Source organism: Frieseomelitta varia, unplaced genomic scaffold (assembly GCF_011392965.1).
Source record: "Frieseomelitta varia isolate USP_RPSP 00005682 unplaced genomic scaffold, Fvar_1.2 scaffold_961, whole genome shotgun sequence".
Lineage (NCBI taxonomy): Eukaryota > Metazoa > Arthropoda > Insecta > Hymenoptera > Apidae > Frieseomelitta > Frieseomelitta varia.
The window spans coordinates 701,929-728,493 of record NW_025110769.1 but is presented as its reverse complement, the minus strand read 5'-3'; the positions used below and the strand labels follow the sequence as shown (position 1 = coordinate 728,493).

General features: G+C 39.1%; 1 protein-coding gene across 1 annotated transcript in view; it reads right to left on the bottom strand.

The window, feature by feature from the left end:
* Nucleotides 1-4,038: 4,038 nt before the first annotated feature.
* The window catches only part of LOC122538096 (octopamine receptor beta-1R-like), a 102,223-nt gene continuing 79,696 nt past the window's right edge, over nt 4,039-26,565 (bottom strand). Inside the window, exons 3-5 of the mRNA XM_043671861.1 lie at nt 25,665-25,886; nt 4,104-5,318; nt 4,039-4,051 (exon numbers count right to left, since the gene is read on the bottom strand). Coding sequence (XP_043527796.1) covers nt 5,012-5,318; nt 25,665-25,886 — 529 coding nt within the window. The 3' untranslated portion in view covers nt 4,039-4,051; nt 4,104-5,011. The remainder of the gene's footprint in view (nt 4,052-4,103; nt 5,319-25,664; nt 25,887-26,565) is intronic.

Genomic DNA, 26,565 nt, shown 5'->3' with positions numbered 1-26,565 from the left:
GCGCGATATGCAGAATTTTTGCCGACGAACGTTCGCCAGTGGTTATCGATTCCATTGAGACCGTTTGATAATCTCCTTAATGCGTCGCGCCAACGTTCGCAAAATATTTCCAGATCCTCCCTCGTTGAGCACCGATTCTGCGAATAGCGAAAGCGAAACGCCAAGAGACAATGCTTTCAACGAAGCTGGTAATCGCGTTAAAAATTTTAACGTTTCAGCGTTCGGAAAGCAAACTCGACGAGCAAATTTTTCACCCACGATCTTCCTAAACGCTTCGCGCGAATGAAAAATTTCTTCTGGAAAGAAATAGAATCGTAACGTTGCATAGCCAAGAAACGAAATACCTGGAAGATACGTAGAGTATAAAAGAAAAACCATGGCCCCGTTGAGTCTTTCTTGATACATTGTAATAACATTAAAGGGATGAAATATTTCTCGGAACAACGCGGGAAGATTGTTCCCGAGTGAAAGAACATGAGGACGAGGGATGATAAAATGTTTGCAACTCCTGTGCGTTTGCATGTTGTACCTTTCGCGATAAGGCGAAGCCGTGAGGGATCGTCGGAACTTAGGTACACAAGAAACTTTTTCACCGCAGACGCCAAACACCGCTGCATGATCCATCGCCACAGCAACTATGTTGCTCGCGAAACAACAACTGATGTTCCGTGAAAAATTTATCGAATCCGTTCGTTCCCCGGGATTCGATGTAAATCCCTATCCGGTAGCTGGCATTCTATCGCCGTTGTTTGCGAAATATTTCTTGAAAACGACCTTTGCAACTTTCTTTCAAACGTTCCTGAAATTATATATTTTTATAATAATAATAATCAAAGTCTTTGTCCGTGTGTACTTTGCAACCTTTGAAAACTCGCCAATTAAGGAACGTTTTATCGTTCCACGTTTGTGCCTGCGGTTCGAAACGAGTATGGTATTTTGTGACTTGCAGTTTACTCTGTCGTCGAACGGTGGTTAGTTTATTGTTAGCGGTATGAGATAAGAGATTGTAACTTCGCATTCTCCGTAAATCAACATTTGTCGAGTGAAACTTGAATGATCCACGCGTCTGGATAAAATTGCTTAGACTAACTGGCGGCCCGCTGGTCCTTGCCTCTACTTTCTGGTCGCTAGCGTTACCCCTTCCACTTCAACGATGATTCCCCCCACTCTCTCAGTCTATACTAAGCAAGTGAAGAAATCGGTGCAGTGGAGGGGGTAGAAGCAAGGCTCCCGAGTCGCCAGTTAGCCAACTCTGGCTTACAATTAGACGATTGTCTGACAGCAGGCACACGTTCGCAATGTATTAAGTGACAGAAAGAAATTTTTCGCCATTGAAGAAGTTTGATCTTCGTGATGAGTAAAATAGAACAGAAAAAATGTTTAAACATTTCTTTCGCGAACATTTTTAACATTTACGATTTACTCGTTAAATGACAAACATTCCGACAGATATGAAATCATTCATCTTCTTCTTCTTCTTCTTCTTCTTCTTCATCAACATCAAATTCACTCTCTCGCTGTGAATAATTGTGAATAAACGCCTGTTGTTTTCATTAACGGAATCAGTCGTCCGTTTCTCGATAGAAACACCGTAAATTTTCCAGAAATTCCGATGGCCGGTCTCTATGGAGAGCTCTCTGCCTGACTTGGCTCGGGGCAAAACAATTTGAATTTCGTGCACACGACGGGAGGTAAAACCTCCATTATCCAAACGCCGCGCAGTTCAAACACCCTGTTATCCGTACATTCTATTATTCGAACGACCGTCGTTCCCGGACGTTGTATCCCATTTCCTTTGAAACGGTGTGCACGGATTTGGCCGTAACACCCGTTTACGCGTGTACTCGTATTAAATTGACAGTGTAATCGTCGTATCCCGGTGGCATAGTAACGCCGATCCGATTCGGTAGCTCGCGATTTAGAAGAAACTGTAACGCGCGGATCAACCGTAATTGACGATTTCGAAACGCGCGAGTGGATATTGAGAAAATCAATGAATCGACAGAGTCGGATGTCTACGTGTGTCGGTGACGTATTTTAACCCTTTGCACTCCACAATATTTAGTAGCAGGAAGAGACAAAAATATTGTCAATCAATTTCATTGGACAATCAGTCGTCGTGTCAAAAAAATAGAACAGAAAGATTTATTTGAAGATAATGACGATGAGTTTGTTTTTGATCGATATAAAAGTAGTGATTGTTTCGAGACATTGAGCGTTGATTCTGGTGACAGTTATTCTACCGAAACATAGAAAAGCAAGGAATCCAGTGATCGTGAGGAAAGTAATATTATACATAGTGAGAATTCCACGAAGGACTGCAGCGTTCCTGCGACGGTTTAATTCTGAGCGAACCCTTTTCGAATGCTTTTGTTTATTTTATACAAATGATTCGACAGAGAACATTATTTGCAAAAAATATATTCGTCGATGTTATACTGAATATGCAAACTACATAAAAAAGAGCAACAAAAGGAAACTCCAAAATAGTCGAAGTTGTCGTAAAATAACACTTGAGAAAAAGTTGGAGTTGCAAAGGGTTGAAAGCGCGTTTTACAAAGTTGAACGCTTGGAGACAAATTTCATTTACTTATCCACTTGTCGACGACGAAATAAGCTCGCTGAAATTACCGATAGTTTTCACCGAAACGTTCGTTCCTTCATTTTTCTGTTGCCACTTTTTTGCTTTCACTGTACAACGGAGGAGAGCTTTGATTTCTTACATTGAAGTTGGTTCAAATGCACGGCTGTTCGCCCGGTCTCCGCCAAGTAATCCGGCAGTGTTCCTCTCGCGTTTGCCGCGTTTATCCTTTAATTCCTCGTGTCAACATCAAGCCCGTAGCGCCGAGCGTTTTCACACTCGAGATAATTTTCATGTTCGCCGACCACAATCCCGTCTGTGCTCACTTTACACAGCTCTCTCTCTCTCTCTCTCTCTTTTACGAGCTATACTACTTTCCTCGGTCCCGACTTTCTACTTCTGGTCTGACTTTAATAAACTCGTCACGGGAGCGACACGGAGGGATTCGCATCGTCAGAGCCGCTCGGCAAGCCTCGTTTCTTTCGATTGGACAAGCTCTCCATTTAATCAGATTTTAATTAAACGCATCGCGCGCATCCCGAAATCTAGTTTCACTTGCAATTCGTTCCTCTTGGTTGCCCTTTGTTCTTTTTTCGCCTCGCATCCTTCGAGGAATGCCGTGCGCGCAGCTTTTTTTATCCGGCTCAACGGGAACAACTGAATAGTTGAACAACTGATAGTTTAAAAGTTGGAAAAGGTTAAGAACAGAAAGTGCTACCAAAAAAAAAAAAAAAAAAAAAAAAAAAGGAAAAACAGAAAAGCACGCTTCTTTAGTTTCTGAATTTTTCATTGCGCATCTACGAACACGGGATTACTTTACGTGCTGGTAGAACAGAGCGTGTAATTGAATATTCCGCGTCCGAGAAAGTGGAAAGAGTCGAACGTTATCGGGCCAATCTTAAACTGTTACTCAAATCGGATCATCCGTCCGTTGGAGGGCCGGCTGGCCGCCTTATTTACGGACTTGATAAAACGCCACGCAGTGGAAATAGATGACAGAGGCTGGCAGGTAGGCAACCAGGCTTAAAATAGGTTGACCGCGTTGAAAATTTCCTTTCGGGGCGCGCGCTGCTTCGGGCAATAAACCTCTCTTTTAATAACGCGTTACCTGGCGGCATCAACTTGCCGCAGCCGCGTGCGTTCTAACAGCGACTTTACGGTTCTGGAACTATGATTTCATTAACATTTCATCTATCAAATTGTAGTGGCATTAGTGTGAGTCTAAATAATCAAATGATAATGTTAATTTGATATTAACATTATCGAAATGTAAACGTTACATTCACGCGTTCAGAAACATAAAGTCGCTGTTAGAACGCACGCGTCCACAGTGTTAAATGATTGAGAAGCATTTTTCAAGAAAACTGTTAGGTTCCTTGGAAAAATTTTATCTTCGTGGTGAGTAGGCTGAAAAACAAATTTCTCGAGATTCCTTGAAATTCATGGTCGAAATACGAGGTGTAAAATTCACTCTATGATAGAACTTTTCTTTCCACCCTGTACATATGTCAAAAGAATTCACTCTATGATAGAACTTTTCTTTCCACCCTGTACATATGTCAAAAGAATCGCGAGCACGTCTCCTCAGTTTTCTTCAAATTTCTTTAACGAAGCTTGCTGTAGAAGCTTGCGGTCGCTGTTTCGAATGTTGGTATTTTGAAGGAGAAACGATGTAGTAACGCGTTTCAAATATTCGTAATTAGTCAGCGGATTTTTATAAATACAAAAGTATGTGGCGTACAAAAGTATGTACGTATCGTTTGGAATACATATTTGCCGGATAAAAGAAATCTTTTCCCAATCAAAGTGCGAATTCGCGTCCAATCTCGTTCATGTCCGCGACACTGTGAAGCCTGACCTAAACTAAAGCCGAAAAGCCAGGCAAAGGATAGCAGTCAATTCCTAGGTGTAAATCCCTCGGCAACATTTCACGCTTTTGAAGGACAACTCGCTCGTACACACATATTACAGAAACATATTTCCGAAACGAGTTGTGTCCCTTGGTTTCGCACTAAAAAGTGATCCAAGCTCGCGCTCTCCTCGCCGCTTTGGTCGACGGATCAAAGAACGAAATTTGAATTACGCTTACGGGTCAGAATCACCACGTTCAACTGTTGCGCTTCGGCCATTAATTGGCGATCGAGGAATGGTCTTCCGCGCTGTTCCACTCGTTAATTAGCCATCGAGACAATCCTCACGAGTCGAGTCTCGCGTTCTCATTGTTAATTGGCTGTCGATTGATTTCCGATCGAGAAATAAAAAACTTAAAACAGAAGGAGGCTCAGGCGATCACGGATTGAAAGTTTTGACGATCAGAACGCTCGACATTTCGAAGGTCCGCGGTGAAAGAATATCCTCTTAGAAACAGTCCTCTTGAGTTGAAAAGGACACGGAGGCGCCAATGTTGGACGAGGGGCCACTGTTCGAAACTCAAATGCACGCCTCGATGTGGACGTTGGTCATCTCGCTGGCTCTCAGCTGATTGTTCACGTGCAACTCCGAGGACGCGTTGCTGTGCACGAGGTCCTGCTTTCGGTGCGCTTGGCGAAGATCGCGGACCGGGCCGAGCGCCACGCAGCAGCTCTCCAGCGTCTTTCTGAACGCCGCCCGGAAGTCCCTGTTGAAGTACGCGTAGATGAGCGGGTTCAGCGCGCTGTTGAAGTAACCCACCCAAAACACCAGCGCCACCACCGAGTCGCTGCTCTTGCAGCTGTCGCACAGGGACGTGATGATGTACCTGTTGAAGAGAAAATAATCAAACGTAAGTGTTTGGCTAGGAAGCGAGAATTTGGTAGGCAAGCGAGAGTTTAGTGAAATTTTCCATAAATCGTAACCTAACGGTTCCTTTGGAAAATGGCGAAAAAGTTTCTCAATCATTTCGCGTGCGTTCTAACAGCGACTTTACGGTGTCTACATTACATGATATTTATATTTCGAATGATATTAACAGTTAAGTTTATCGTTTGATTATTTAGACTTAGCTACAACTATGGCAAATCAAACGTTGGTGAAACCTGATACGAAAATTACGTAAAAATAAAGTCGCTGTTCGCACGCGTCTGCAATGTTCAATGATCAGAGAAAGTTTTACCATCGTGACGAGTAGAATACAATGCAAGAGAAAAAAAGAAATTTTTTTGACAATGAAAGTCAATTTTGCGGCTGCATCTATTTTCATCTCGACAAACTTTTCCTTCCATTCTGTGCAAGAACGTGACCGAAAAAATAAAAGGAACCGCTCTTTCTGAGTACAATTTCCTACGCGTAGATCTTGATTTTTGGACTTAGACGAGATTTCTACGTTAATTATGTTCTTCCGATCAGTCGATACTTACAACACAATCTCTGGCGATCCTACTAAACTAGTGCGTATTTATTATCGCGTATTTATTCTTTGGAGTTCAACAAGACTCCCACCTGTGTGGTAAATGATTCTAGTAAATTCCTAGTGGAAGCCTGTACAAGGGAAACTTCTGAAATCGATCGTGTATCGGCTCGGTTGGAAAGCGATCTAGCAACTGCCAGACGAAACTACATACTAAGTAGCCTGGTTGTTGAAAGTGTATCGCAACTCGGTGCTGTTCTCTACCGAGCTTGCGTGCTCTCTATTAATCTCCATTTCTAAAGGAGCGCGGTTTGCAAGTGTTCGGCCGCGAGTTCGCCTCGAAATTGTTTCCATTGTTACGGCGTTCGAACAGATTTATTGGTTTCTTTCGTTATCGGCGGATCGTTCTCCGACGTTTCCACTCTGCCAGGACTTTTTTCTCTTTCTCTCTCTCTCTCTCTCTCTGTCTTTTGCTCTCTACGCCTCTGCGCTTTTCAACTTCTTCACAAACGATTCGCTCGAAGCTCTTTTCTTCACCTGTCGTGACATTAAATACAGCTTGGGCACGAGTGCCCGATGTTTCTCGCAGGATAAAATACAGGATCCTGTGGCTAGGGTCGACGTTATCGACGATCGTGGCAGAATGTAATTGCCTCCGGAGTTATTTATCTCTCGCTACTTAATCTAATCTGTAATAAATTTGCAGATTGCATCTTCTCGCATTCGTAGACGAGCATTGCTTGCTGTAACATTATTTCAGTTGAGACGTTTATTTGTTTGTTTGTGCTTGTTAACGTTCGATTTCAAGAAATGAAATTTAAACGTCGAATGAAAATTTCACCAAATTGCGGTCTGCTTCTTCTTTCTAAATAACTTGTAGCACGTGTGTGCACCTGGATTAATTTTCATCAGTGTATTGTAATTGTTTATCTGTCACAGTGGATAATAGGTGTGTCTGAGCGAAGATCAAAAAGGAGCGTGTAAAGTGATTTATGACCATACGTAATTCACTGCGCGTATATATTAATCTGAATAATTTCTACAATCGCTATCTTTCGAAAGTTGAAAACAATGCTGTTGCAAATCTCCATTCTCTTTTCATTGAGTTTCGTCGAGAAGGACGATGAAACCATCGAGTATTTCGCTACTCGCCCAGTCAGTGACCGAAGAAGAACAGAAATATCCTTTCAATTCAAATTCGTCCCAAATGTGATTTCACTGCCTCGATTTTCCTGTGAATTCGAGAACGGTCTTCCGACAAAGTGAAAGCTCATATATTCGCGAAAGTTCATTTTCTCAGCCGTGAACGCTCGTCGCTGTCACGTTGTTAGGAATTAGTCATACACGTGTCACATGTCCTACGACTGCGAGCAATAAAAATTCCACCATTTCCCAAAATTCCCCGAAAATTGCGACAGAGCATTGTGGATCTAAAATTGTGTCTTCACTCTATTCGATATTAAATGACATTTTAACGTTGAAAAAAAGAATTACTTTTCTATCGCTTGCAACTTGTGATTTTTTACAGTACGATGTTATTTAAAATATTCGTCGACCGTGCAATCCTGGTTTTCTTTCACAGGTTTCGCATATTTTTCCACCGGAAATTTTGACTGGCCATTCTTTGTCTACCTCGTCCTTCGTTGAACCAATCAAACCGAGTGCAACTGCAAATTTATTCGTCGATGTTATTTTCTTCCATTTTTTCCCGGCTCATTAATTTCTCGCGCATCGCTGACAAATGAGGCGCGTTACATATCGTGTACTCGCTTTTATATCCGCAAAGTTTGTTGCCTCGCGTGCTCTTTAACGAGAAATCGCGCATCGATTTCGGTTCCCTCTTTCGTTAATTTTTCATCCATCGCTTTGCCACTTTGCCGTTGCTATTTTCGCTAGCGTCGTAAATAACAAATGAATTCCTTTCAAAAGTGAATTGTCATGCACATAATAGAGCAGTAAAAAATGGAATAATAATGGTTGATTAATCACTAAAGAAACTAAATGAAACTAAATAAAACTCTTTAGAGAAAGCTGGTCTGAATTTTATTTTATTCAGATTTTTATTACATTAGAATTATATTAGATTTTATTATTTATCATAAGCGATAGAAAGAATTTCACAGAACTATATTAAAGTGGAGTCGATAAACGTACGAGTCGATAGAAGGAACAAAACGTTGAAAATAACCTTCCGTGCCGAGCGTTCCTATTCTCATCCTGATGAAATAAATATAAACATAATGAAACTATAAGATCTAGTGACGCAACGAGCGGTGCAGTTTCGAGCAGATGGCAACAGTTGATCGACGAGTGCATGACATAAGCAGGCTTTCAGACATACAACTGCGTTGTGTCGCAATGGTTACGTCACCAGTGAGAGGAAGAAAGAGCCAATAGCAAAGACTACGACGCGATTAACAGCGAGGGAAAAGGAAAAGTTTCCCAGACGATTCGAACGTTAACACACTCACAGGGTGTGAATACGAGGGTGAATCCGGTTCGATTCTCCCTCCATGGAAAAGTCCGACCAGTTGCAAACTGAAAAAGAATTGACCTTCACCCTTCGGTCGGGTTAATTTTAGCCCAGATTGTAGCCAAGCTTGTGCACACGATTGATGCATCGATTGTGTGTGTCCCACACGAGTGCAGAGGCAAGCAACCGTGTGCGAAGAAATCAGTCAGCGCGACTATCTCTCAAAGATACTCTTTTTTCGCTAGAAAAGTTTTTTTTCTGTTCGATTTCATTGTCTGTTGGATGGCCAACGTCCACGCTTCGATATCACATAGACAAAAATATGGAAAAACGTGCCGAGAAGAGAAGAACACACTCTTTTCTATCAAGCAGACCTTTGCAATTGTTTGTAGAACCTTAACTTCTTAAAAGTAAAAGTGTCGTTGTTGTTCATAGGGAAAATTTGGGCAGTAGTTGGTAATTATAAAAAGACGTGCTAGGAAGAAAAGAACAGTTTTGACCACGGTTAAAAACGTGAACAAACTCTCTCAAACCTATAAGTTGTTATTCCTGTACGCGGAATCCAACAAATCGAACGACTCAACAATCTGGTGGACATGTCGAAGAAAGTCGATGGTACTGTTGGATTTCGCGTAGGTTTGAGAGAGTTTGTTCACGTTTTAACCATGATCAAGAATGTTCTTTTCTTCGCAGCACGTCTTTTTATAATTACCAACTACTGAAATTTGTCCTATGAATAACTTTCAGAGGTCTGTTAGCACTGAGCTAATACTTATTAAGCCTAAACAGTACATAAAATTCACATTGAAGGAGAAACATAAAACAGACACGAAGCATCCTTGAATCTTCTAGGAACTGCGAGATGCTTAAGAGGAATAAAGGTGCTATTTGAAGAATATAAATGACACTCGGGTCAATTCTATTCAAGACGGACGAGTCGAAACGAAGTTTCAACAACGCTTTCGAATAAACGTCGAAATTGTATAATCATATATACATATATACTTTACCATACCAGATATTTGAGATCAAACAAGCTCCAACAAGGTTCCAGAAATATTCAGGAAGTAAGAGTACAAACTTTCTTACGGTGGTGAAGCGTGCCTTTAAGCGCCGTCTCTTATCTCTTACCGCTGTAAGTGTAGCTGTAACTGTGATCGTAGAAAGCAAGTGGATGATAATTCCGTGCGGCATCAAGATTCGCGAAAGGAACTGTTTAGAATGTGACAAAGGACCCTTTCAGCCTGTTTCGTTGTCTGCTGGATATATAGGCATATGGTTGAACGTCAGCTGAAATTGCAGGAAGAGGACAAAGAAGGTATTCTCTCTGAGAGATAGAGACAAAAGCGACGAAAGTCAGAAGACGCGCAGGTTCGGTCTGTCTGTCTCAGCCTCGAGCTGAGAAGAATCTCGGCTCCTTCGTCTCGCTTTAGCCCCTTGCGCTGGCAACTGGTTCGCGGACCATAACGAGTGACCGAACCCGTATACAACAATTCGTCGCTTTCTTTTTGAACTCGTCGGTATGATACCGCTGGATAGAAACTATTAAGAAGCAATGAACTGATTATTCGTTTTGCCTCGGTTACATTTAACCTCTTGCGCTGGAATAATAATACGCACGTCGGGAATTTCTCATTTCTCGTCCCAAAATTGCAATATTTTCTCAGTGTTTCAAGTACATTCGAGTAAAACAAAATGGGCAAAACAAGTAATAAATTTATTACTTCTCAATAATTTCTATCCAGTGATATCATACCGACGAATTCGAAAGGAAAGCGACGAATTATCGTGTGCGGTTTGGTCGCTCGTTATGGTCCGCAATCAGTTGCCAGCGCAACGTGGTTAAATGTTAAATACACTTAGAACTGAGGAAACGTTGCAATTTGGGACAAAAAATCCTCCGGCGCAAGAGGTTAGGCACGTTTCCAGCGCGGAAACGTAGGTTCGGGATTTTGTGCGAGCGTGATCTATACCGTTAGAGTCGTAGTTTCAATCCAAAGCGATTTCAATGCACGCTCGCCACGGAGGGGTCACCTTTTACGCCTCGGGATATCCTTCAGCCAGCGGAGAAAAATAAAAAAAGAAAAGGTTTGCTCGTTAAACGAGCTTCTTCTCCGTGACACCCAATGAGGCTTTGCCAGGGACAGAGAGAGAGAGAGAGAGTGTGCTTTCAAGAACTTTTCCAATTCCTCGGAATCGCCCGGGTTTTCATCCCTCACATCCCATCGATCCCTTTTTCCCCTCGTCGAGGGCTGAACTCGCGTTTCGTCGTAACGAGCTGGACTTTTGAAAACAGTCCCTTCGATACCTCGATAGAAGTCGTTGCGTCGTCGGAACTGCGCTGCGAGTTTACCAATTTATCACCTTAGCCTGGTTGAAATCTTGCTTGTACAGGTCGAGAAATAATTGTGCTTTTCTATCCTTCAATATCTGAGATACATGTATCTCAGCTTTCAAAGATTCTCATTAATCAATGTAACAACCATTTGCTTTAGGCTTATTAAGTTGCAAGCTTATTTATTTATTTATTTATTTATTTATAATTAAGTGTTTAGGACCACATCCACCTTCTCGGGTTATTAGTAACTACGGTAGGTTTTACGATAAGGGCAGCTACGACTATAATAAATGGTATAATCCTCTTTAGCAGGCTTTTCTCCCGGGGTCCTTTTTAGCAGGCTTTTCTCCCGGGTTCGTTTTACAACATTTTGAGTGAGTTCGTAAGGTTGTGTTGTTTCCTTTTTTCTTCGTATTTGGAACAAGCATGTGTGTGTGTGTGTGTGTGTGTGGGGGGCGAATTTTTCACAAGAAACAAAAACTTTATTGTCCATACAATATATTATCTATTTTGTTCCGTCACATTTTGCTCTGCAATTTCCTGATTCCGTGTTTAAAAAAACGTTTTTACCTTTCTCGATAAAAAAAAAAAAACAATTCCAAGAACGAGGATAATTTGATATCTTCGTCAGCAGTAAAATTTAGCAAATTAATTCTGACGCTGCCGCAGTTTTAAGGCTTCTTCGCCGTACACGTCAGGTAATTTTTTATAAACTTGCATGGTGTTTTTTTTTTTTTTTTTTTTTACTTCTCGAAAGCAACAGAGCATTTTGATTTTCCATTTTTCAAATCGACGACAAAAAAAAAGAACAAAAACAATTGTTGACGAGAGTTATCGTGCATCTTCTCTTTCTAAATCAAGCTTGTCTGTCGGGTTGCGCAATGAACTTGCGATTTAAAATGAAATTAATTATATTTCAAGATACGTATGTTTATCTATTAAAAAAGAAGCAATTACCAATATAACATTAACGAGATAATGTATCGTTCAGTTGTAAGAAACTGTCAAGATTATTTATTTAATTTTAACCACAAGTTTTAAAATAGTGATGGAAATATTTAGTTATTAATAGTAGTAGAATAATAATAATGCTCGTAAACGTTGGCACGTAATTTGTTGATCCTTTAAAGGACCGCTCTTGAAATTCTGGACAGGTACTCCAGTAAGAGAAGTCAACAGGGTTATAAAGCAGCCATCCCTGTTGCCTGAGCTCGCCTAGAACTATCGAGACGATAAATCTAGGTATTCAAGCATTTCGTGGGTAGTGAAATATGGTCTGTGAGAGAAAATGGCAAGATCCGCCAGATGGATCCCTCGTGAAATATGTTTCCCTCGCAAATAGTAAAAAAGAAGAAGAAGAAGAAGAAGAAGAAGAAGAAGAAGAAAATTATCCTCTTTAAAGATGTGGTAGAAATACTGAAGAAAATTGAAATAGCTCGTAAAAAAAAAAAAAAGAAAAAGTTTCTCCGAACAATGCATCCCTCTAACTTTGTTGAACGTAATGAAAAATCTTATTCGTTGGAGGATTCGTTTACAGCGAACAAACTCGTCGAATGTAAAGCTATGGATATTCGTCGGTAATGTGGAACAAGAAACTTTCTCTCTGATTACATTAAGTTGTAATGATTACATTAAGTCTCTTCCAAGCCAAGTGAAAAATTTTCAAACACTTTCGTTAGTTCTCGTAGTAGTTCGTTCGTGTTATTAACTAAATATATATATGTAATTCGATCATCAATGTCCATGGAATATTAATGCGTGGCAAGTAAATGGTTTTCATGCTCGAGACAAATTATCGTAAAATATCTCTTTAACCATTAGGTTGTAGAACCTAGATGTCGTTTAATACTTTTTTACTTTAAATTTGATATTCTTTCAATTTATGATGAAAAAGATATGAACCTTGGAAAACTTGGGAATTTCGAGGCCCATAGAAAAATTGATACGCCATATTTTGGCTTCTTTAAAACCACATGCAACTTTTGTATAAAACGATTTCTCATTAGACGCATAATTTCAAAGTTATTTCAGATGTGCAAATTACGTGAATCACGTAATATATTATATATATATATGTATCGTTTCAACTCGATAAAATCTATAATCTATAAATTCTATATTCTTTAATGTATTATACATATATTCTTCAATACATTCAACGTATTCAGTATAAAATCTGTAGTATATTCTTATATATATATATAATATATATTATATATATAAGAATTATATTATATTATATATATAACTTATAACTTATATTATATATATAAGAATATGTATATATTCTTATATATATAAAATTGTTATATATATATAAGAATATACGAATATATATATATATATTCTTATATATATAAACTTATATATATATAAGAATATACGAATACATATATAAGAATATACTACAGATTTTATACTGAATACGTTGAATGTATTGAAGAATAAATAAATAAATATATATATATATATATATATATATATATATATAATACATTAAAGAATATAAAATTTATAGATTATAGATTTTATCGAACTGAAACGAAAAATTGTCCACCAACATTTGAAAACGTTGCCGGTCATAAGTATTTTTACTCATTCGACGGACTCTTCTTTCGTCCGAAGATACGCCCCCTTTCGGCGAAAAGTCAGCGAAATTTTCCACCGGCGATCCAATATTTGAACGCCGATTCGAGAGTAACTCTGTTCAAATAAATCAAGAAATCCTCCGTTACGCTGCAACTGTACAGCGCCTCGCGGAATGGCGGAACGCCGAAGATCAACAGGGAGGAGGAATCGCGAGAAGTCGGGGAGAAAAAATTCGGCAGGAACGCGGGGAAGAGCAAACGAACGAGCCCAGGGAGAACTCGTACGCCTCGGTTGAGAATTATTTCACGTGGAGCACGTGGCTGATGGCGAAGAGTGGATGAGTGAAAGAAAGAAAAGAAGGACGAGGGAAGCCTGAAAGAACAAGGGGTCGACAGGAAAATGCACAGGGATCTCCGCGCTCTCCGCCCGAGTGTCGGGCCGTGTACGTTTCGCTTTATTAACTTGTTCATCCTTTTTTCTGCTTCTTGATCTCTCGACACCGTCAGGCAGGAATCGAGTCGCGTTTGCGTCGGACTGCTCTCTTTCTCGATGAAAAGTCGAGAAACGAGGATACCGATTTTTATCAACACTACCAAAGTGGTCAAGATGACCAATTTATAATTTCCGTTAGATATTTTATAGACGTAACAACACTATTTTTTATTAGACAGTTAAATAATTCTTTTGTAAAATATATAAATGAAAGCTTATATACGTTGTTATATAATGTTTCTCTATTTTTTTGACTCTGATGTGTCTCTGATGGAATTTTTATGTTTTCTTTTTCTTCTTCTTTTTTTTTTCGAGGTGACGCGTTTGTTCGAACATATACTTCACACGCAGCAGTCCAACATTCTCTTCCTGTTTATCGCGGTTACTTTGACTAGTTTCTCGGCAATTTCTTTTCATTTAACTCGCACTCGGTGATTTTTTCACAAAAATCACGGGCTGCTAAAAAACTAAATTCCACATGGATCGTGAACTTAGGACTCTCGTGACCGAAGTTATTTCTGGAACGGACGTTCAATACGTGTCAGATCCCGCGGCTATTACAATGCGAGATTGATAGAAATTTCGGTGGGCGAAATTTGATTCATCCGAATGATATATTTGCCTGTATAATGTGGCCTCGCAACGATGCACTTCGCGATCGTCGGTGGATTGCAATTATTTTATGCGTATTTTGTGCTCAGTAACGGTTGTGGAGTTTCGATTCGAAAAATTTTGCAATTAAAACACGCATGTACTTTCCCGTAGTATAATACTTTCGAGCGTCTTCTCACAGAAACATCAGACAGTTGCTTCGCTGAGAGATCGACGGGACAGCGAGCAGAGCGAGCGAAACTTGGCAAAAGGGAGAGGAACTTGAATCCGTGCATCTCGTTTTGAGAGATTCCAGTCCGTGTCGGAGGCAGTTTTGGAAAAAGTTTCGCGACTGTCTCACATCCGCACGTTCCGCGAAAAGAAACGAAACGAGAAGTACGTTTCCCACTAGGCGTGCAACTCTTCCAGCGAGGAACAACGTGGGAACAAAGTCGCGCAACGGATGAGAACGAGTTGGACGGATTTAGAGAAGAAACCGAACGGCGCGATAACTTTCTTTGATTCGACGAGACAGCTGAAAACACTGAAAGAAACGAATGTTTGCTGTGGAAATGGCGATTCACGCGAGAGAAAATTGTTCCGCTCGAAAAAAATCACTTCGTACTAAAATAAATCCGTAATATTTTCTTTTTTTTCTTCTATGGGGATTTAGAATCGCATCGACTACGAGGTCTTTAACAACGTTCTGAAATTTTCTCTAGTAGTTAAGTTTCCTTTAGGTAATTGATAACGTTTTTTTTTTTTTTTTTGTTATTTCTGGCAGGTTAGAGCGGTGTTTTGATTTAATCCGTGTTTACTTCTTACATTTCGGTATTTTCTGCAGTCATGTAGCAGATGATGAGTGGTAATTTGTTGGTTGCAGGTGTTGCAGAAAAGTGGTTCTGTTTTGCTTAGGTGGTATTCGTGTGTGATCTTGGAGTGTCCGATTCGAAGTCTAGTCATAGCTATCCTTTCTTTTCTGCTTATTATTGTTGTTTGGTGTTTTTTGGTAGAAATGGTGTGCTATGTCGTGTATTTTCGTTCTATTTGTCATAGTCCAAATTCTGTTCCATTCTTCTCTTTCCACTTTCGTCGTTGAAGCTAGTAGGTCTTGGTGTGGGATTGGGATGTTGGCTTTTTCTGTTCGGCCTGTTGTTGCTTCTTTGGCTTTTTCGTTTCCTTCTATTCCTTGGTGTGACGGGATTATTATTTGTTTATGGTTGTTCGGCAAGTTCGGTAAGTACGGTAAGTTCGGTGTATTCCTAAATCATTTGTATGACTTCGTGCTTTTTGATGGTATTGGTGTTTGTCATCGCGTTTATTGAAGTCAAGGAAAATCCGTAATTTTCCTACCGTATAAAATTAATAAAATTAGTTGTTTCTTATATTTTGATATTTTATTAAAAATAATAGGTGGGGAGAAACTTTCGGCCCACTATGTACAAACGTCTGATTGTGTGTGCGTGACTGTGTAAAATGCACATGAGGACAGAGGTTTGAGGATAGCGAGTGGTGAAAGTATGCAGATCTAGAGAAAGTTAATATTTCTTTGTTTACTCAGTTTAACCTAAATCTTTAGGTTTAATTTCGTTGCAAATTGTTCCTTCAATAACTTCATAGTTGCGAATTTTCTCAACCTCTGAATGTTTCCTAAACGTTTTATTTAACCACTGACAAATTCACCTATGGAGACCAAACGAAGATCAGTTTATACGAACGTAGCACTGCAGAATTTTGCATTTGCGCTACTGCGGATACGTCGATAGCAAATGACGAGCTTACCAAGCGCAAACATTTTAAATGGCCCCATTACTTCATCGTTACATGTAACGGTACGAACAAATAAATGAAACACCATTTGTACCGGTGTCACACACGCCGATCTGATACGCCGCGAACTACGTTTTCACAAATTTTATTCGTGTCCATTTGAATCAAACGACCAGCGAAATATACAATATACAGTGAATAGAAGAAAAAAAGGATTCGTAGCTTCTAGGACAGTACTCGCTAGTACTCGCCGAAACGTGAAAAAACTTTCTAACAAACACGGGCCGAGAAATTAGTATGTGAAACTTAAATTTTCAAGCTCATGTTTTTCACGTATCTTTACGAACTACGCGATATAATAAAAATATATGTATACAATTGTGTGAAAAGAATGACCTTGAAAGAAATATCCTTACCAGTTACTGGCCTTTCGATACTGTGCCACGTTAGGTGGCGAAAAATATTTTTCTGCATGGAACGTGTCGCCAATGGCTTTGTCACAGAAGCCAAGGCAACGAACACGTGTCGCCGAACTATAACTATAACGACGTCACGAGAGCGATGTTCGTAGCTGTGACACGGGCCGTTAGCTCGTGGCTGATAATCGTTATCGACAGGATTAACCTGGTGACCCGTCTGGTCACCGAGCTATCGGATTCCATGAGATGACAAATCCGCAGCCACGTCCGCGTTTCCGTGGGATTCCAGCCAGGAATCGAGATCATCGGAAAGATTGGAGAAGAAACAGTACGTACACACGTGGATTCTGAACAGAGGCAGAAGAAGAAAATGAAAAGAAGAAAATGTAAAGAAAGATGGGAAAAAATTGTTGAAACGTGGAAACAGATAGGATGGCCGGTTACTCCCTGCGTTACTGGCTGCGGGAAATATTCAATGCGACTCGTTGCTCGTGACAAAAGCCAACGTATTCAGCGCGCGTGGCACGGTTAATTCCATGCATACTAAATGAACTTTGGATATTAGCCTCCAGTGTCACATCGCGGCACATCGGACGGCTGCGTTAATGCGCGCGCAATTTTCCGAAACGGTGAATATTTTCGTGCCGAGCGCTGGTTGTGCCTTTTGTTTCTTCATTTACACGGGATTTCGTGGGAGAGGATGTGTTTTCGGAGTGACGGAAGGAGTTTAACGCGCGAGATTTCGAGAGAAAGACGAAACTGTTCGATCAGTCAATTGGTTTAAACTGAGTTTATCTCACATTGTTACTTTTTCTTTCGACTTTGGATGTCCTAGGCACCGTTTTTTCGATCAAGTAAGACCAGACGATGATTCATCGAGAAAATTCGCTGCAGGTGTTAATCGAGGGACCATTATTCTACCATCTCGCTAGTTTTTCTCGATTAAGAAGAAGAAAAGAAAAAAAAGGAGAAAGAAATATCTTCTAAATACCGTGGGTAATTGCTTTTTAAGAGATTGCCCGTTCGCATGACCACGTTTGATCCAATCAATTCGCCGAAGGTATCGATCGATGCTGCAATCGAATATTCATTGGCAATAAATTGAGAATAGAGCCGCTGCTATTGCGCTCAGCCGGACATGAATTACCGCTTTGATTGCTTTGAACTTAGGGGGTCTTAACAAGAATGTTAAAAATAGCCCGGCCCGATAATCGAAAATGCTCTGTCGTGTTTCGTTGCGACGCGGAGCGATTCGAAACCTGATTGGTTGTTCGGTAATTAACGACGAAACATTTGTTTTTTCTGTCAAAGACACTTCCAAAATCAGCTTGGATCTTTCGTAATTCGAAGCGAATTAACACTGGCAGTACCAAACTGGTGAAAATGATCAATTTATTGTTAGATTATTATAATTTATTAGATTGTAATTTGTTAGATTATCGTAATATATTGTAGCATAACATTATAGTATATCATTAAATAATAATCTGTAATATTATATTATACATATTATATCTAATATTATAATATTATATTATATTATATTATATTATTATAATATTTTGTTAGATATTCTATAGACGTGAGAAAATATACAAATAGAAGCTCGTGGAATCCGTCATTGTATTATAAAGTTTCTCTATTTTTTTTAATTTTTTAATTTTTTTTTTTTTTTTTTTGACTTCAATGTCTCTGATAGAAATTTTATGCTTTAATCATAGTTCTAGTATTAAATTCATTCAATCACCGCTTTAACTGTAGTCCAATCCATTCGCGTGAGACGTTCTACGTGAAATTATTCCAATTTGAAAGAGAAATTAGTTCTCTGACGCGTGTTTATCAATTACAACGAGAAAGAACGTGCAATCAAGAAAAAACCCGTACGTACCGAGAACGACGCAATGAGAACACTGATCTCCACCACTGCAGAAAATCGGTGGACCCTATTAACCCTACATTGAACCCTGCCTAATGATGAATCAAGCTTTAAACGATCGTTCCATCGAAACATCCAGTCATTCGCTTCTATTACGCTCGTTCCAGGAATAGTCTTCCCCCCCTCTCTCTCTCTCTCTCTCTCTCTCTATCCCATTCTCTCTATTAAAAGCTACGCCGGCAAACCCCGAACATCGTTGCACGGGGAGAGCGGAAACAGGCGCAACAATGGCGCTTTCAAATGAAAATTCGATAAACAAAGGGATGGCGAGATGTGGGGAGGCTGGTATGCAGCCACGGCGCTCCCCTGTCCCGTGATAACAGGCCAGAATACATTTGTCAGAATTGCTGGGACATTTCCGGCATTGCACAGCCGCTAAATTGTACCGTGTAGACGTGGCTGGTATGCGCGCTGCAGAAATTATTCCTGACGTACGCGCTCGACGTACGGTTGACGTGACGCTTCTTGAACCGAGATACACTCGGGCCCCGACGATACACTCGCCGCTTGTGTGTGGCTTCGTGATCTAGAATATCGAGTATATCGGACAATGAATGGATGTGGGCGGAGAGAGGCGGTCGATGGAGGGAAATGTTACTCGGCAGTAACATTAATCCGTCGCAAGAGCTAATTGGACGAGAAAAATCGAGCATCTAGTTTTTTTTGACCAATTACGCTGGCCATAACGAGCGACCAAAACCGTGTACAACAATTCGTCGCTTTCTTTTCGAACTCGCCGGTATGATATCACTGTAGATAGATAGAAATGACTAAGAAGTAATAAATTTATTACTTGTTTTGCCTGGGTTATATTTAAATATACGTAAGACTAAGAAAATATTGCAATTTTGGGGCAAATTCCAGCGCAACAGGTTAACCACACCGATTGCGGACCATAACGAGTGACCAAATCGTATACAATAATCCGTGGCTTTCTTTTTGAACTCGTCGGTATGATATCACTGGATAGAAATTATTGGGAAGTAATAAATTTATTTATTATTTGTTTTGCCTGGGTTCTACTTAAATATACTTAGAACTGAGAAAATATTGCAATTTTGGAACAGAACATTCTCGACGCGCGTGGCACGTCATTCCAGCGCAGGAGGTTAACCACTTGCGCTAGCAACTGATTGCGGACCATAACGAGCGACCAGAACCGTGTACAATAATTCGTCGCTTTCTTTTTCTTTTGAACTCGTAGGTACGACATCGCTGGATAGAAATTATTGAGAAGTAATAAATTTATTATTTGTTTTGCCTATTTTGCTTTACTGAAGGGGTTGTGAAATTCTAGTGTACAATTCTAGCGTGAAGTGCGTGGTTTTTTGACTTTTTGTTAGGGAATTTTTTGCAAAGAAACTATTATACCTTTTACAGTCAAATTGACAAGGTTTATTTGTACGTATTTCAACGACGTTTTAAAATTTTTTGGGACAAAAAGAATTAAAATTAGTGACACTGCATACTCTCAAACATAGTCGCTTTTGAAAAAGGTCGTCTCAGGCCATTCTGCTTGTCGGAAATAAAAGAACGTGAATGTTCCTTAAGTATGAGTTTTGCTATAACAGGTACCAAAACAAAAGGAAAAAGTCGGTAATTAAAAAAGTGGCGATACTTTGAATTTTGCATGTTTTTGTTAAACTTCAGAAGCCTAAAAAAATATAAAAAATAAAATTTTTTGGTTGATTTTGGTAAAGGCTATAGTCACACATGTACTAAATGCGTACTTAAAATTTTGAGTCAATTGATCAAGTAGATTTTGAGATATCATGGACATCGTTCTGAAAAACATAGTTTCTAGAAAAATGCCTTTAAAGTTTAGTATTGCGGTAACAATGACGCTGGTTGTCGCGTCCTTCAAACAACCATAACTTCGTTAATTTTAGGAATTCACATGTAGGGTTACAGAGATTTATTTTTGAAATTATCCTTTAAGAATATGCAAAAAAAAGTCTATTTTTTCAAAAGTTCACACTAGAATACCTCCTTAAATATACTTAAAACTTTGAGACAAAACGTTCTTGACGTTCGTGGCACGTCAAGAGGTCAACGACAAGCTCGAAGTTATTAATTCGCGGAGAAATTTCCATTCGATCGTCCACTAGAGAAATCAAAAGTCCAGGATTTCTGAAAACGGAAATATCTATCGAAGAAACATAATATTCTACAAATTAGAGAGGATGTTATGCTCGCGAGAATTCGTTATGAATATTCCTCATTTTTATTGAAAGATCCAGTATTGTCTCTGATCCAGTATTGCAAATAGTTTGCAGACTGTCCACTCGAGAATTCAATTAAAGTCCAGCTTGATTTTCTGCAATTTTCTGTAATTTTCTGGAAAACGCCGTCTGGGAATATCTATCGAAGAAACATAATATTCCGTTACATCTAATTAAACTGCTCGTTGTTAGTCCAGCAAACACATATACTCGCGAGGCTTCGTTGTGAACAAATCTTCGTCCAAAATTGTCCGAATAGTCTCGCAAATAGTTTGCGGACTATTCACTCGAGAATTCAATTAAATCATAAGTCCAGCTCGATTTTCTGTAAAATGTAATTTAGAAATATCTATCGGCGAAACATGATATTCTACAGATTAACCGTCCGCCTCCTGTGCCGGAGTCACAGTTTTGACCTGTGCTGGGAGTTGTTTGTGTTAGTTATGGAAGTTAGTGATCGCACTAACGCACGAACATCATGTGACTGTGCGCCATGTGTTTGCCAAATTGCCTAAGTAACGATAACTAAAGACGAAAAAAATCAGTTTCTGGTAACGTTCTGAGGAAGAAAGACGTGTGCAGCAAATCGGAGTAATTTTTTATTTCAAAGTTTATTTCATATTTTAGTGTTTTCATTATTGTTTTAGTATTTTAGTATTTAGTATTTAGTATTTTATACTATTTTTGTATTTAGTATTTTATTATTTAGTATTTAGTACTTTAGTATTATATTATTTTTGTATTTACTATTCAGATTTTAGTTTTTAGCACTATTTTAATATTTTACTATTTTTATTATTAATTTACTGTTTTTATTATTATTTTTGTTCTTTTTATTACTTTTTTCCGTTGTTTCTATTTGTTGACGCAATGTCTTCATTGCCAACGAGCAATTTCTCTTTGTCTTCTTTCGCTCAATTTGCACAAGACGTTCCTGACAGTAAATGACATAAATGTATAGTAAATATGTTACTAAATGTTATTCATATGACTACTATTTGTTCCTTATACTCCTACATGTTCCTATATGAGTCGGGTGTCTGTCACTGTGTTGATACAATATCAGTGAGGACCTCGGTCTCGAGCAACCGTCACACTATGTACAGTATCGGTGAGCCGTCCGGACAACCCTAAATATGTATTAGTAGGATATGAGGACAAAATGACCCAGCACCGGAGCCTTAGCTTCAATAGTCGGAGGGTTAAAGAGCATGCTGTTTATATTCGCAAAATTTTGTTACAAGCAGATCTTCGTTCGAAAATCGTCCGAATCTGACGAAAAATTCCGCGCGGAAAATGGGGAAAATGAAAGAGGCATCAGGACCAATTAGGCGAAAGCGAATCAGCTGGTTAGTACGGTCGTGGCGCGGAGCAATCGCAATATCACGAAACGTGGGGGGACTGTCTGCAATTCTGTGTTCAACGACTAGAGTCCGGAGTCTTGTGCAAACCACCTTGAGATCGCGGTAAGAGGCAGCATGCTGGCTTCTTTCGCCCTCGAGACACTATCGATCGAGCCCTACCAAGCCTCGGTGTCCGACACAGGCCCGAGCCACCAGCGGTCATGCTACACCCATGCCCTTAGGAATTTTCGGATCCGCCGCAATATCGAAAGCACTCGAGCGCGCGATGGGCCCATCGAAATTCCAGTGAACCGGTAGGACCTACTTTCCACCCTCGTCCCGCTATTTTAAAAGTGGCCTTTATGGCGTTCGAGCGAGAGTTTAAAGGCCGGTACTGAAATTTCCACGGAGCGGCCTCGAGGAGGAGATCTTTCAATTTCAGAGGAGAATGATAAAGTTTGAATTGTAAAAGCAAATCGAGTTCCGTTGATTATTGACCTGCTACCGACCTTTCTCCGAATCGCGGAGTTTGTTGATTCTCGACAAACGACGAACAGTCTGCGTGAATTTGTTTTTGCGTATCTTTCACAGTTGAATTCTACAATCATCTTCAGTTCGATGAGGATACGTGTAAAAGTATCTGCAAAATTGACCTTAATCTTGAATTTCAAGGTGAAAAAAGAATTTCTTCTTCTTATCACAAAGGTGAAACTTTCCCAAGGAACCTGATAGTTCTTTTGAACAAAGTTTCTTAGTCATTTAACACTAGGGATACGCGCGTGCTAACAGCAACTTTATTTTTACATAATAAAATCGTATTAGGTTTTACTAACATTTGTCATAGTTGTAGCATCAATGTGAGTCTGAGTAATCAAATGACTAATCGTTAATAATATCCGAAATATAAACATTACGTAACATAGACATCCACGCGTCCAGAACCATAAAGTCGCTGTTAGAACGCACTGTTAAATGATGAAGAATCTTTTTTGCCATCTTTCAAAAGAACTATTAGTCTAATTGAAAACGTTTTATCTTCGTGACGAGTAGAATAATACGATGCAAAAAAAAAAAAGAAATTTTGAGCTTGAAGTTTAAGATCAAAGTTTCTTAATCATTTAACACTAGAGGTACGCGCGTGCTAACAGCGACTTTATTTTTACATAATAAAATCATATTAGGTTTCACTAACATTTGTCATAATTGTAGCATCAATGTCTGAGTAATCAAACGACTAACCGTTAACATTATCCGAAGTATAAACATTACGTAACATAGACATCCACGCGTCTAGAACCATAAAGTCGCTGTTAGAACGCATTATTAAATGATGAAGAATCTTTTTTGCCATCTTTCAAAAGAACTATTAGTCTAATTAAAAAAGTTTTATCTTCGTGATGAGTAGAATAATACGATGCAAAAAAGAAAAAGAAACAAATTTTGACTTTGAAATTCAAGATCGAAGTCAATTTTTCGACAGGTTTTTTAGATGTCTTTTCATCAAATCGAAGGTATAGAATTCATCTATGCCACGGACAAACTTTTCTCTCCACCCATTACAGTTAGCTATCGACAAAGAAAGAAAATTGACAGAGGAATAAAATTTCGTAGAAATTCGTGGTAAAAGAGAAAATCCACGTTTGTATCGTGAATCAATAAACGAAGGCACCTGCAGAAACATAGCGATTGCAAATATTTAATTAAAGAAGTTCGATTGTTTCTTCTACCACGCCGGAATGCTTTCGACTAAAAAATTAAACGTAATCGTTAAATGACGATATTCGAGTGAATAAAAAAGATACCGTATTTCCAACAAGCCGAACGCCAAGTTTCTTATATCAATAGCAAGTAAAAATTGGATACGTTAGCTGAATTGTTCCCTATTATTTGTCCTGCTCTCTCCAAAACTTTTTTAATATCGAAGAAATCGAGTGGAGACACGCGAAGACTATTGAAAAAGATCCATCGTTAAAAATGTCACAAATATTAACGACTGGCGATTCAGCTTTGTTCGCACGATAATATCAGTGAGCTTACGCGTACGTTTACACTTTCTCTGAAAATTTCCAATCTACAAACCATTGTACAGTTTGTGCAAGAGAGCTCTCGTGCTTGAATCTCCGGTCGCGTCGGCGAGGCAGATGAAAATTCACTTCGAAATTGGCGGCGAATTTGCTCGATTGATACGAGCTTGAACAACGAGCTCGTTTGCCGCGACATTAAAGAGCCGAAAACTGAATTTCACGTGCCAAAGGTTTCGCGCTTATCTCTGTGAGTAAAGTTCTGCAAATGATTATCACCGACGGAGTTTATTATCGTTCGAAAAGATCCATTGACATACACGGTGACACGTTCGCTTTTAACGGCTCAACGACTCGTTATTTATTTCCACGTGCACGTGAAACGTATATTCGTTCGAATAATTTATCATTGGAAAGCTATTATTTCATTACAAAAGAGAAAAAGAAGAAAGAAGAATTCTCACCTCGTGAAAAATTGCGATGCACCTGTCACGTTTATACCCGGACATTTTTAATTAAATTTTATTTCCTTGGGAATATTCTGAACGAACAGACCGTATAATGTTAATTTTATTAATTATTTCGTACGATGTGTTTCTGTTACTTTACGCTCTTTTGGACAAAATGTAATTTTTCAAAGCGTTGAGGGAAAGAGAGAAGAGACTGTCGTCGATCGCATTCCGGTTAATTTGGCGGAGCTAGTTTCGAAGTCGTTAAAAGCCACGTTTAATCGCGCTCGTTCCACGCGTTTTAATATATTCAAACGAGTTTTCCTAATTACCAAGAAGTCGCTTAAACTTGGATTGTGTTCTCCTAGATCTCGTTAAAACGAACTTAACTCGATTAGAAATAATAAGGAAGCCGCGGCTTCCTGCCACTTGAAAAATGTTCAAAAATCAGACAGTATATCACTATTTTCTGCACGGTATTTTCGATAAGGATTTTGTATGTTTAAAAAGAAATTCTTCGAAGATTCTATTCTAGATCCTGCACGAATCTAAATTTTACGATAACCTTCAAAATATATTCGAAAGATAATTGAAAGTTCCGTGAGCGATACAAATTTAAGCTCGAAATATGTTTGTCAATTACTGCTTCTAAAAATTCGCTCTCGAAAAATTAATTAATAAATACAAATATACGGGGATGAACGATGACGATGAAATTTCAGTAAAACGAAAAAAAAAAAACCCAATCGAAACGAACTATACGGTATTTGATTTTATTAATTAAATTATACACTTGCGCAAATGTCTGATTGAACGTGATTTGATATCACTCCCACTGCCTTGAAATTTCCAATTTAAAGCATCGTATTCCATCCTGTTTATTAAACGCATTTACACTCGATAAATATCAAAAGGACAATCAAATTTTTTTTGTTTGTCACGAAAATCATCTGGAAATTTCATTCATTTTTTTTTATTAAATTTGCCTGGTTCTATCATGTTCGCCGAATGCGATAACAAAGATTTGTCACGCGACGACATGACGTCACGTGTTGACGAGCGTCCGGGAATTTTTGGCAATTTCTCAAGCGTTCAAGGACGAACGAAAGACTCACCAGAGAAAGAAGGGAAGCCAGCAGGCCAGAAACGCCGACATGATGATCCCCAGTGTTCTCGCAGCCTTTCGTTCCCTCCTCATTTTGCTGCTGTTGGTGATCGGTGGATCCTCGGGCTGTGGATCCGGCGACGATTGATCCACGGTGGGCAGCGTGGCCAGACCCGCCGAAATCCCGTTGATCTGCAGATGCTTGTTCAAAAGCGCGGCCGCCACTTTGCTCCTACAAACCAAGCCAAAAACATGTCTCGTATTTCTCAGTGCAAAATTTTTGGAAATTAAGTTTAACTAGTTATCGCCAGCTATTGTTAAATATATATTAAATATATAATATTATAAATATAATAGAAGGATACAATATATATATACAAGGTGGCCACAGGAAAACTGAAGAGTTTGAGAAAGTTGAATAACTTGTTCATTTTCAATCTTTTTTATTTTCTTTCTTGGTAGGTTAATTACATTGATTACATTTCCAAATGAAATAACAGAAAATTTAGGAAACATGTGTTTGCAAAAGTTATTTCTGTTTTATATCAATATTTCTGCACAATAGTGCCCACTTAAGCGTCCGTCACTATCCCCACCAATTCTTGAAATTGAGACGTGAAACAAAACAAGCAGTATATGACACTGATACTTCGACACACTATGATCGTTTCGGTCAAAGTTAGGCAAATTTTATATTCAATAACAAATACATATCCAATATGTATTGATACGATATTATAGAATCATACTATACTGCGTATTGTTAATTTAATATTGATGAAATTGTACCCATTTAATTATTGATTAACAACTACTTTTATAGGAATTTCAATTCTCGACAAATTTAGATTAATTACAATCGTTTGATTATCGCTCTGTTGTAATTTGTTGCTTTGTTTAGTTGAAAACTG